Source organism: Stegostoma tigrinum, chromosome 11, assembly GCF_030684315.1.
Source record: "Stegostoma tigrinum isolate sSteTig4 chromosome 11, sSteTig4.hap1, whole genome shotgun sequence".
NCBI classification, from domain to species: Eukaryota; Metazoa; Chordata; class Chondrichthyes; order Orectolobiformes; family Stegostomatidae; genus Stegostoma; species Stegostoma tigrinum.
This window is the reverse complement of record NC_081364.1, coordinates 15,829,627-15,842,397: the sequence shown is the minus strand read 5'-3', so window position 1 is coordinate 15,842,397 and position 12,771 is coordinate 15,829,627. Positions and strand designations below refer to the sequence as shown.

Below are 12,771 nucleotides of genomic sequence, written 5' to 3'. Positions count from 1 at the left end.
GGCCAAACAATAATCAGCCGCTGGCCTGATTATAGTGTTTAAATTATCAACCCACTTTCTGGGAGTAGCCTCGTCACTCACTCTGTTCCTCCTCGGTTAAAAGGGGCAGTTGGTGGCAGGTCAAGGGTCAAGATTCAAATTTGTAACACGTTCACCTCCATCGTCACTTTAACATCACCTGTCCTCCTCCCAAATAAACTGTCGCTCAGATATTCAGTTTGCAAATTAGTAGGACTGCAAATGCAACATCTTTCAACATCTTATGGAGTGTGAAGGTAGATAAGTCCCCTGGGCTGGATGGGATTTATCCGAGGATCCTTTGGGAAGCCAGGGAGGAGATTGCCGAGCCTTTGGCATTGATCTTTAACTCGTCATTGTCTACAGGAATAGTGCCAGATGACTGGAGGATAGCAAATGTGGTTCCCCTGTTCAAGAAGGGGAGTAGAGACAACCCTGGTAATTATAGACCAGTGAGCCTTACCTCAGTTGTTGATAAAGTGTTGGAAAAGGTTATAAGGGATAGGATTTATAATCATCTAGAAAAGAATAATTTGATTAGGGATAGTCAGCATGGTTTTGTGAAGGGACGGTCGTGCCTCACAAACCTTATTGAGTTCTTTGAGAAGGTGACCAAACAGGTAGATGAGAGTAAACCGGTTGATGTGGTGTATATGGATTTCAGCAAGGCGTTCGATAAGGTTCCCCACAGTAGGCTATTGTACAAAATGCGGAGGAACGGGATTGTGGGATATTTAGCAGTTTGGATCAGAAATTGGCTTGCTGAAAGAAGACAGAGGGTGGTGGTTGATGGGAAATGTTCATCCTGGAGACCAGTTACTAGTGGTGTACCGCAAGGGTCGGTGTTGGGTCCACTGCGTGTTTGTCATTTTTATAAATGACCTGGATGAGGGCGTAGAAGGATGGGTTAGTAAATTTGCAGACGGCACTAAGGTCGGTTGAGTTGTGGATAGTGATGAAGCATACTGTAGGTTACAGAGAGACATAGATAAGCTGCAGAGCTGGGCTGAGAGGTGGCAAATGGAGTTTAATGTGGACAAGTGTGAGGTGATGCACCTTGGTAGGAGTAACCGGAAGGCAAAGTACTGGGCTAATGGTAAGATTCTTAGCAGTGTAGATGAGCAGAGAGATCTCAGCATCCGTGTACACAGATCCTTGAGTGTTGCCACCCAGGTTGACAGGGCTGTTAAGAAAGCATACAGTGTTTTAGCTTTTATTAATAGACGGATCGAGTTCTGGAACCAAGAGGTTATGCTGCAGCTGTACAAAACTCTGGTGCAGCCGCACTTGGAGCATTGTGTACAGTTCTGGTCACCGCATTATAAGAAAGATGTGGAAGCTTTGGAAAGGGTGCAGAGGAGATTTACTAAGATGTTGCCTGGTATGGAGGGAAGGTCTTACGAGGAAAGGCTGAGGGACTTGAGGCTGTTTTCATTAGAGAGAAGAAGGTTGAGAGTTGACTTAATTGAAACATATAAAATAATCAGAGGGTTAGATAGGGTGGATAGGGAGAGCCTTTTTCCTAGGACGGTGACGGCGAGCACGAGGGGGCATAGCTTTAAACTGAGGGGTGAAAGATATAGGACAGATGTCTGAGGTAGTTTCTTTACTCAGAGAGTAGGAAGGGAGTGGAACGCTTTGCCTGCAACGGTAGTAGATTCGCCAACTTTAAGTACATTTAAGTCGTTATTGGACGAGCATATGGACGTATATGGAATAGTGTAGGTTAGATGGGCTTCAGATTGGTATGACAGGTCGGCACAACATCGAGGGCCGAAGGGCCTGTACTGTGCTGTAATGTTCTATGTTCTATGGTGCTGAACCAGAAGTTTCTGGAAAACCTCAGCAGGTCTGACAACATCTGTGCAGAAAAAAACAGACTTAATGTTTCGGGTCCAGTGACCCTCCCTCAGGACTGAACACAACTATTCTGAGGAAGGGTCACCGGACCCAAAAGGTTAAGTCTGATTTTTTTCTTCACAGATGCTGCCAGACCTGCTGAGCTTTTCCAGCGACTTCTGTTTTCGTTCCTGCTTTACAGCATCCGCAGCTCTTTCGGTTTTTAACGTGTGGTGCTGCTTCAGCCTTATTAAAACTGTGAACGACCTGCAGTCGGTTGGGTTCTCTCGGAGTGGAATTTTATAAGAGTGTGCGCGACGGGGTCAAAGGGGAGAATTATAACAGAATGCAATGAGAAGTCCAGTGGGGTCTATCTCATTTTTGGGACCATTGCGCTCCACAGTTACTGCATATGCTGAGCAGAAAGGAAAGTTTCTCATTAGGCAGCAGCAAGTAGACAAATCACAGCGATAAAAACTTGTGATACACCGTCACAGCACTGCAACTCACCTCACTGGCTGCTACTCACTAACTTTCTATCGTTACCAAATGCACAGAACGAGACATGTGTTGAAATCTCAACGTGGAAGTCAGGGCGGGTGCTTGGCTGTGACCAGTCTCCACATCGTTCAGTATCTAATGGCACCTCAGGACCTGACCCACAGGCACCACCCCTTGTCCACAGACACTGGCAGCTGACCACAATGGCATCCCTTTTAGGAACTGCCCACTCACGTTGCAGGGCACATCAATAATTAGCTTTGAAAGGCTGTGGCAAAGACAGTTACCCAGCTCATGAACCTGGTCAGTTAGGCTCTCAGGGCTGATCGCTTACTCATTCACTGAGCGCCTACCTGCATGCTAACAGCATCCATGCCTTGCTTTGCTATGTGCGCGCCGTGCCTATTAGCTCTATCCCAGAGGCAGGCATCTTGCCTTGCTGGTCACGAGTCCTCAGTCAAGGGTGCATACATCTTGCTGTCCAGCATTTTGCTACATCAAACTCACACCTGCATCTGCAGCCAGCAACTTTCATACCAAAAACACAGCCAAGTAAGTAACCACGCCTCAAAGTCTCAGGGGAGTCATTCTCAGTGAATTCCATGAAGGTATCCTTAATCCCGGTCTCCTGGCACAGTAAGTCAAGGACGGGCTCTCATACCAGTCCAAGGGATTGGCCACGGTCAAGCACCTGGTCGGGGTGGTCTTGTTCAAGAGGTCCATGCCTCTGCAGTCCAGTAAGTGGATCATAGTCACTCCTATAGCTACATAGCAGCCAGTCCGGCGTGGTGCTAATGTAGGCTGGAGAACGACAGACATCAGTCAGGAGGCTGGGAACTTCTCAAGATTGTCATGGAAGGAAGGTATTGATGCTCTGAAATTGATAAACTCAATGTTGTGTCCTGAAGGTGATAACGTAATTAAGCTGTTGACTATCTAGCTCTTGACTATCACCTATCTAGTTTCTGTTCTTCCCTGGCTTACACTCAACAATACCTTTGTCTGTCTGCCTTTCTTCTCTCTCCCTCTCTCTCTGGGCTCCATCTCCACTCCTTTACCCCACCCAACCATCACGACTAACATAAATACCATCTTTTCTAAGCTGCTTTCAATTCTGAAGGGTCACTGGACTCAAAATGGTAACCCTGCTTTCTCGCCATGGGTACTACCATTCTCCTGTAATTTCTGTCTATTCCCTCCAAATGTATCCATCCCTAAGAGTCACATTATTTTTGCCTTCCCATTGTACAATTTCAGCCTATTCTATGTTTTGCTATAAATGTAACTTTTGGGAAAGAAGGAACATAATTGATACAGAGATAATGGGAACTGCAGATGCTGGAGAATTCCAAGATAATAAAATGTGAGGCTGGATGAACACAGCAGGCCAAGTAGCATCTCAGGAGCACAAAAGCTGACGTTTCGGGCCTAGACCCTTCATCAGAGAGGGGGATGGGGAGAGGGAACTGGAATAAATAGGGAGAGAGGGGGAGGCGGACAAGAGAGTTGCAATGGGAGAGAGATTCCCTGAGGTTGGTCCGGAGGGAGGAGGGTAACTTCTTCAGGTTAGGCATCCCTGGAAGAGGCTTCGCAGTGAGGTTAAAATAGTATCAGAGATAATGGGAACTGCAGATGCTGGAGAATTCCAAGATAATAAAATGTGAGGCTGGATGAACACATCAGGCCAAGCAGCATCTCAGGAGCACAAAAGCTGACGTTTCGGGCCTAGACCCTTCATCAGAGAGGGGGATGGGGAGAGGGAACTGGAATAAATAGGGAGAGAGGGGGAGGCGGACCGAAGATGGCGAGTAAAGAAGATAGGTGGAGAGAGTATAGGTGGGGAGGTAGGGAGGGGATAGGTCAGTCCAGGGAAGACGGACAGATCAAGGAGGTGGGATGAGGTTAGTAGGTAGCTGGGGGTGCGGCTTGGGGTGGGAGGAAGGGATGGGTGAGAGGAAGAACCGGTTAGGGAGGCAGAGACAGGTTGGACTGGTTTTGGGATACAGTGGGTGGGGGGGAAGAGCTGGGCTGGTTGTGTGGTGCAGTGGGGGGAGGGGACGAACTAGGCTGGTTTAGGGATGCAGTAGGGGAAGGGGAGATTTTGAAACTGGTGAAGTCCACATTGATACCATATGGCTGCAGGGTTCCCAGGCGGAATATGAGTTGCTGTTCCTGCAACCTTCGGGTGGCATCATTGTGGCAGTGCAGGAGGCCCATGATGGACATGTCATCTAGAGAATGGGAGGGAGAGTGGAAATGGTTTGCGACTGGGAGGTGCAGTTGTTTGTTGCGAACTGAGCGGAGGTGTTCTGCAAAGCGGTCCCCAAGCCTCCGCTTGGTTTCCCCAATGTAGAGGAAGCTGCACCGGGTACAGTGGATGCAACCGCAGGAAATGCTACACTTGCCCCCACACCTCCTCCCTCACCCATATCCCAGGCCCCAAGATGACATTCCACATTAAGCAGAGGTTCACCTGCACATCTGCCAATGTGGTATACTGCATCCACTGTACCCGGTGCGGCTTCCTCTACATTGGGGAAACCAAGCGGAGGCTTGGGGACCGCTTTGCAGAACACCTCCGCTCAGTTCGCATCAAACAACTGCATCTCCCAGTCGCAAACCATTTCCACTCCCCCTCCCATTCTTTAGATGACATGTCCATCATGGGCCTCCTGCACTGCCACAATGATGCCACCCGAAGGTTGCAGGAACAGCAACTCATATTCCGCCTGGGAACCCTGCAGCCATATGGTATCAATGTGGACTTCACCAGTTTCAAAATCTCCCCTTCCCCTACTGCATCCCTAAACCAGCCCAGTTCGTTCCCTCCCCCCACTGCACCACACAACCAGCCCAGCTCTTCCCCCCCACCCACTGCATCCCAAAACCAGTCCAACCTGTCTCTGCCTCCCTAACCGGCTCTTCCTCTCACCCATCCCTTCCTCCCACCCCAAGCCGCACCCCCAGCTACCTACTAACCTCATCCCACCTCCTTGACCTGTCCGTCTTCCCTGGACTGACCTATCCCCTCCCTACCTCCCCACCTATACTCTCTCCACCTATCTTCTTTACTCGCCATCTTCGGTCCGCCTCCCCCTCTCTCCCTATTTATTCCAGTTCCCTCTCCCCATCCCCCTCTCTGATGAAGGGTCTAGGCCTGAAACGTCAGCTTTTGTGCTCCTGAGATGCTGTTTGGCCTGCTGTGTTCATCCAGCCTCACATTTTATTATCTTGGAATTCTCCGGCATCCGCAGTTCCCATTATCTCTGATCTTTAAAGGGAGTTGGGGTGAAATAAAAGCTGCTGAAGCAATCATTTGTCAAATCCAGATTTCACACCAAATTTCTACAGGGAAGCCCAATTTAACCATGACCCCCTTGTCCTCACTAACCTGCCCACTGCCCCTATAAGACTTCCAATTCTGCCTTATCCTCCAACATCAACCCTCTAATTTTGCTGCCCCTACCACTAATGTACTCTCCACTTATCAAAGTTCAGCCTCCTGTATATCCCCCGCTTCCACCATCAGCAACTGTGCCTATGACCATTTTGAATCCATTTCATGAGAATTCTCTAATCATGCTCTTCAATTTCCTCTCCTCCTTTCACATCTCTTTGGCAAAGATTTTTGTCACTTCCTACAAACATCTCCTTTAGTTTGACATCCAGTTTCCTTACTCCATAATCTAATACCTCGCAGAACTTGGTTTTGTGTTGTGGGAAGGTCGGTGAGGTAGATACGGCTTGGGAGCTGAAGGTGAAGGAACCCCTAGGGGACAGCGACCATAATATGATTGTTTTTTATTCATTCATGGCATCGCTGTCTAGGCAGCATTTATTGCCCATCCCTAATTGCCCAGAGGGCAGTTAAGAGTCAACCACATTGCTGTAGGCCTGGAGTCACGTGTAGAGCAGACTAGGTAAGGATGGCAGTTTCCTTCCCAACGGGTATTAGTGAACCAGATGGGTTCTTTCAACAATTGACAATAGATTCACAGTCATCATTAGACTCTTAATTCCAGATATTTATGGAGGTCAAATCCACCATCTGCCATGGCGGGATTCGAATCCAGGTCCCCAGAACATTTTCTGGGTCTCTGGATTAACAGCGGTAATACCGCTAGGCCATCACCTTCACCAATTCACCATTTCACCCTGCAGTTTGAGAGGGAGAAGCTTGAATCGGATGTAACGGTATTACAATTGTGTAAAGTTAACTACAAAGATGTGACGGAGGAGCTGGCCGGAGTTGACTGGAAGGCGAGCCTAGCAGGGAAGACGCTGGAGTAGAAATGACAGGAGTTTCTGTGGTCATTTGGGAGGCACAGCAGAAATTCATCCCGAGGAACAAAACTTATACTGAGGGGAGGACGAGACAACCATAAATGACAAGGGAAGTCAGGGACACATAAAAACAAAAGAAAAAGCATACAATGTGGTGAAGATTAGTGGGACGCCAGAGGATTGGGAAGACTTTAAAACCAACCGATTATAATTGAAAAAGCAATAAAGGGATAAAGGATGCAGTATGAGAGTTAGCTAGCTAGTGATATAAAATTAGATTGCAAGAGTTATTTCTGGATATCTAAAAGGTAAAAGAGATGCAAAAGTGAACACTGGTTAATGAGGCTGGAGAAGTAATGGGGAACAAAGAAATGATGGAGGGACTGTACAGGTACTTTGCAACAGTTTTTACAGTGGAAGAGACCAGCAGCATACCAGACCTTCAAGACAGGTAGAGGCAGAGGTGACTGTACTGAGCATCACTAAGGACAAGATGCTGGGGAAGCTAAAATGTCTGATGGCAGAGAAATCAGACCAGATGCAGTGCACACCAGAGTTCTGAAGGAGATAGCTGCAGACGTTGTAGATGCGATGATGGTGATATTTCAGGAATCACTAGAGTCAGGGAGGGTCCCAGAAAACTGGAAAACGGCTAACGTAACTCCCCTGTTTAAGGGAGAGAACCAGAAGGCAGGAAACAACAGGCCGGTTACCCTGACCTCAATTGTTGATAAAATTTTAGAGTTCATTATTAAAGATGAAATTATGGGGTACTTGGAAGAGAATGTTAAAATAGGGCACAGTTAGCAAGGGGAGGTCATGCCTGATCTGTTAGAATTATTTGAGGAGGTAATGAACAAGTTAGACAAAGAAGAGTCAGTGGACATGATCGATGTGGATTTCCAGAAGAATTTTAATGAGGTGCTACACGGGAGGCTGTTAAATCAGACAAGACCATGGTGTTTGGAGCAAAGCATTGTCATGGATGGAAGGCTGGCTGATAGGCAAAAGGCAGAGAGTAAGAACAAAGAGTTCTTTTTCAAGATGGTAGCCCATGACAAGTGGAATTCCGCACGGGTCAATGTTGGGATCACAACATTAGCAATCTGGATGAAGGGCATTGTTACTAAGCTTTCAGATGGCACAAAGATAGATGAAGGGACAAGTAGTGTTAAGGAAGCTGCAGAAAGACTTGGTCCATGTTAGGCAAGTGGGCAAGGAAGTGGCAGATGGAGTACAATTATGGGAAAGTGTGAGGTTATGCGATTTGGTAGAACAAATAGAGTTGTAGTTTATTTTCTAAACAGGAAAAAGCTTCCGAAATCTGACGCACAAAGGGACTAGGGAGTCACAGTTCAAGATTCTCTTAAGGTTAATATGCAGGTCCAGTTGGCAGTTGGGAAGTCAAATGCAATGTTAGCATTCATTTCAAGAGGGCAAGAGTACAACATCCGAGATTTACTGTTGCAGATATAGAAGTTTTTTGGTCAGGCCGCTTTTCTTTATTCATTCACAGGCTGAGGCCTAGCTGGCTGGACCAGCATTTATTGCTCATCCTATTTGGAATATAGTAAGTGGTTTTGGGCCCTATATCTAGGGAAGCATGTGCTGGCATTGTAAGGAGTCCAGAAGAGATTGACAAGAATGACCCCAGGAATGAAGGGCTTATCCTATGAGGAGCGGTTGAGAACTCGGGGTCTGCATTCAGTTGTGTTTAGAAGTATGAGGGAGAGGTTCTGATTGAAACTTACAGAATACTGAGAGGCCTGGATAGAATGGACATGGAGAAAATCTTTCCACGAGTAGGAATCACTAGGACTCAAGGTCACAGGCTCAGAATGAAGGGACAACCCTTACAACTGAGATGAGGAGAATTTCCGGAGCCAGAAGGTGGTTAATCTGTACAACTCAATATCACAAAAAGTGGTGGAAGCCAATTCATTGAGTGTGTTTAAGATAAGGATAGATAGGTTATTTATTGGTAAGGACATCATGGTTACAGGGAGTAGGCATGAGAATGAGATTGAGAAACAATTCAACGATGATTGAATGGCAGAGCAGACTCAATGAGCTGAATGGCCCAATTCAGCTGTTATATCACATAGTCTTGCAATGTAATCATTATTACTGTGATAGTTGATGCAGATTGGAATTCTAATTTCGATATTAAAAGAAAAAAAATGGAAATTATAAATACCAAATCTATTTCTTCTTTTTGTGTTTTTAGGCAGGAAGTACACAGTTTTAATTCAGGAAGATTGGTGCTAGAATAAAAAATGCGCATCATTTTGAAGGAAAAATTAAAACCAGAAGAAAACAGCATGTCAAAAAGAAATCTCCAAAGGGCAAGTTTTTAACTTTCTCCTGTGTCCTGCATGAAGCAAAATGAGACAAGACTTGGAGTGAATGATGAAAAATCTGTCTCAGTGTAAATACTGACAAATCCCATACTGTGCATAGAGTTACAAACCATTTCTCCTTCATTCTTCTATCCATCACTTCACTACCTTTCTCTCTTTGAATCGTTTTGACAGAAAATTTGATTTGAATAGGCACTACAGACACAGCCTGGAAGTGTTTTTGCCTTGTAAGTTTGATTAATTTTTCTCAGTCAGTATTTGTCTCACTAGGGCTCCCCTCGCATTCATATTGCTGCCATTGATTGATATATTCAGGTGGGTAATATATGAAACCAGAAATGGTCAAAGACGATCATTCTACGTGGTGTGTCAGCAATATTATTTAAAAAAACTGAAGCCCTTCCAGGAAAAACTTTTTTTTATTGTGAAGTTATGCTTCCGAAACTTCCTTAGAAAAACGCAGGGAAAATCTGGCCGTTGTCTAACCTGAGACATTGGTATTGTATGTAGGCTACGCCCGCAAGCACTTTCAACATGAGTAAACAGGAGATGTGACTACGATTAGATTGGTGAGAAAGGCAATATCACATTAAGCAAAAAGGAAATGGAACAGTCAATATAACATTCACAAAGCTGGACGTTGCAGATAACACCACCAGTTGTTGATCTTACGCAATGAGTTGTACTTTGTTTAGGGTTACAGGAAATTAATCAGCCCACGAACAACACTTTAGTACTCTTGGTCAATGCCAAAAGGAAAATAAAGTCATTTGACTGTGTTACAGTCTCTACTATTTGAATGCCATTATAAAGAACCTCTATAAATTACAGATTGTTTTTTAGGACTACATTGGAGCAGTAATTTCTTTGTATTTTGCATAACCTTATAGCTAGCACTCGGAGGCAGAAAGGGCTGCAGACGCTGGAAGCTACAGTCAATAAATGTGAAGCTGGAAAAGCATAGCAGCTCAGACAGCATCCGAGAAGCAGGAAAGTCAATGTTTCAGGCCGAAACCCTTTGTCAGGACTGGGATTGGGTGGGGGGGGGGGCCAGAAATAAATAGGAGGGGGATGGGGCTGGTAGGTGAGATGAAGATAGGTAGATGCAGGTAGAGGGTTATTGTAGTTGGACAGTACGGTACAGTCCTGTTACATCTGCATCCTCCACAGGGATGGCCTAAAAGCCCTCTGCTTCCTTCTCCCCCGTAGGCCCAACCAGTTCCCCCTCCACTGACTCTCTCATCCACTTGGCAGAACCAGTCCCCACCTTTAACAATGTTTCCTTTGACTCCTCCCACTTCCTACAAACCAAAGGGGTGGCCACCAGCACCCGCATGGGCCCCAGCAATGCCTACCTCTTTGCAGGATTTGTGGAAGAGACAGTTTCAACAACACTGGCACCATTCCTCACCTTTTTCTCCGCTATATTTGTATCCACTGTATCGGCGCTGCCTCATGCTCCTGTGAGGAGCTCGGACAGTTCATCAACTTTGCCTCACATTTACCTGGACTATTTCTGACATGTCCCTCCCTTCCTGGACCTCTCTGTCTCCATCTCCAGTAACCAACACAAAACTGATATCCATTTCAAATCCACTAACTCCCCCAGTTACCTCAACTACAGCTCCTCTCACCCACCTGCAAAAAGTCTATCCTATGCTCACAATTCCTCCACCTCTGCTGCATTTACTCCCAACATGAGGCACTCTAGGACTCCCCAGATATCCTCCTAATTCAGGGACTGTACTTGCCTCTCCTCTCCATCTTTCCCCTCCATTCTTTTTAAGGATGCCCTCAACCGCATCTTCCCCATTTCCTGTGCTTCTGCCCTCAAATCGCACCCCTCAACAAAAAGGATAGAGTCCCCTTAGTCCTTACATACTGATCCACCAACCTCCGAATACAACACATCATCCTTCAACATTTCCACCACCTATAATCAGATACCACCTGCAAAAAGATACTCCCCTCCCCAACCCTGTCTGCTTTCCGCAGGGACCGTTCACTCCGTGACTCCTTTGTCAGCTCCACAGTGCCCACCAACCCCTCCACCATACCCCGAAGCTTTCCCTGCAACCGCAAGAGATGCTACACCTGCCCCTACACCTCCCCCCTCACCTCCTTCCAAGGCCCTAAACAATCCTTCCAAATCCGGTAGAGATTCACCTGCACTTCATCTAACCTCATCTACAGAATCCGATTCTCCTGGGTCTCTTCTATATCAGGGAGACCAAACACAGGCTTGGGGACCAGTTTGGCAAGCATCTCCACTCTGCATGCACCAACCAACCTGACCTTCTGGTTGCCATCCATTTTAACTCCCCGTCCCACTCCCCTCCTTGGCCTCCTAAACTGTCAGAGTTAAGCCAAACATAAACTGAAGGAACAACACCTCATTTCATTTTGCCGAATGGCCTGCAGATTGACTTCACCGGCTTCAAAAGCTCTCATCCTCCAACCTGTCTATCTTCTAACTCACCTATCCGCTCCACCCTTCCCACTGACCAACCACAATAACCCCCACCTGCATCCACCTATCTCCATCTCACCTACCCATCCCCCAGCCACACCCCTCTCTTTCTATTTGTTTCTGGGTTCCCCTCCTCTTCCCCAGTCCTGACAAAGAGTTTCGGCCCAAAACGTTGACTTGCCTGCTCCTCAGATGCTGTGATTTTCTAGCTTCACATCTATTGAACACAGCACTTAATACTTCCACTTAGAGGTGTTTTTCCAGTTTTTAAAGTGTACTACAAAAATGTACATTTCAGAATTAATTAACCTCCTCATTTTCTTAAATTTCACGTGTAATTATTCGGTAAGTTAAATTATAAATGTATATTTTCCATTTTGTGTTCAATGTTCTGTTTGATAATGATATACCTCTGTTAACTTTTTGTTTAATCTAATAAAAATCTAAAAGAAAGAGATGTACAAAATTTGAGAACTGTGCCTAACTGGTCCATATATTTCAAAGGATATGTTTTAGCATTTTATTGTATTATATTTTTGATTTTCATGTAAACCTACTACTACAGTCAAATTATACCTAATAGAATTCAAGTTTTGCTATTGTAATTCCCTTTTGACAATTAAACCATTTAAAAATGACTTAATTATGTGTTAAATTCATGTTAATTTGTAAATATATGGTCTGTTCTTATGCATCAAGAACTCAAAAGATCATGTAAAGGCTTGGGCTGACAAAATGCCAGGTAATGGCCATCTCTAATAAGCTCTCTAATAAGAGACAATTTAAACATCTCCTCTTGATATTAAATAGCATTAGTATCACTGAAACTCCAATTTTCAGCATTCTGGAGGTGACCACTTTCACTGAACTAGACTTGCAATCTGAGTACTGAGGGTACAAACCGTTCAGAGGTTACGAGTCCTGCAGCAAGTAACTTACCTCCACAATCTCTAGAGTTTGATCACAACTTACAAGGCACAAGTCACGATGAAAAGTAATGGAATACTCTCCACTTCAACAACATTCAGAAGCCCAACGCCATCCAGGATAAATCTACCTGCTTGGTTGACACCACATCCACCACTGACACTTAATAGCAGCAATGTGTACCATCTACAAGATGCACTGCTGAAATTTACCAAGTCTCCTTAGACAGCATCTTCCAAGCACAAGCCCATGACCGCTACCATCTAGATGTGCAAGAACAGCAGATACATGGGACCACCACCAACTGCAAGTTCTCATCCAAGGCACTCACCATCCTGACTTGGAAATATATTGCCATTTTTCAGTGCCACT

General features: G+C 45.5%; 1 protein-coding gene across 6 annotated transcripts in view; it reads left to right on the top strand.

Annotated features, from left to right (window-relative positions):
• LOC125460485 (solute carrier family 26 member 6) overlaps positions 1-10,027 on the top strand; it is a 174,490-nt gene extending 164,463 nt beyond the window's left edge. For all 6 annotated transcript variants that reach the window (XM_059649778.1, XM_059649781.1, XM_059649776.1 and 3 more), the window contains one exon: positions 8,870-10,027. In XM_059649778.1, coding sequence (XP_059505761.1) covers positions 8,870-8,890 — 21 coding nt within the window. In that variant the 3' untranslated portion in view covers positions 8,891-10,027. The remainder of the gene's footprint in view (positions 1-8,869) is intronic.
• The last annotated feature ends 2,744 nt before the right edge of the window (positions 10,028-12,771 follow it).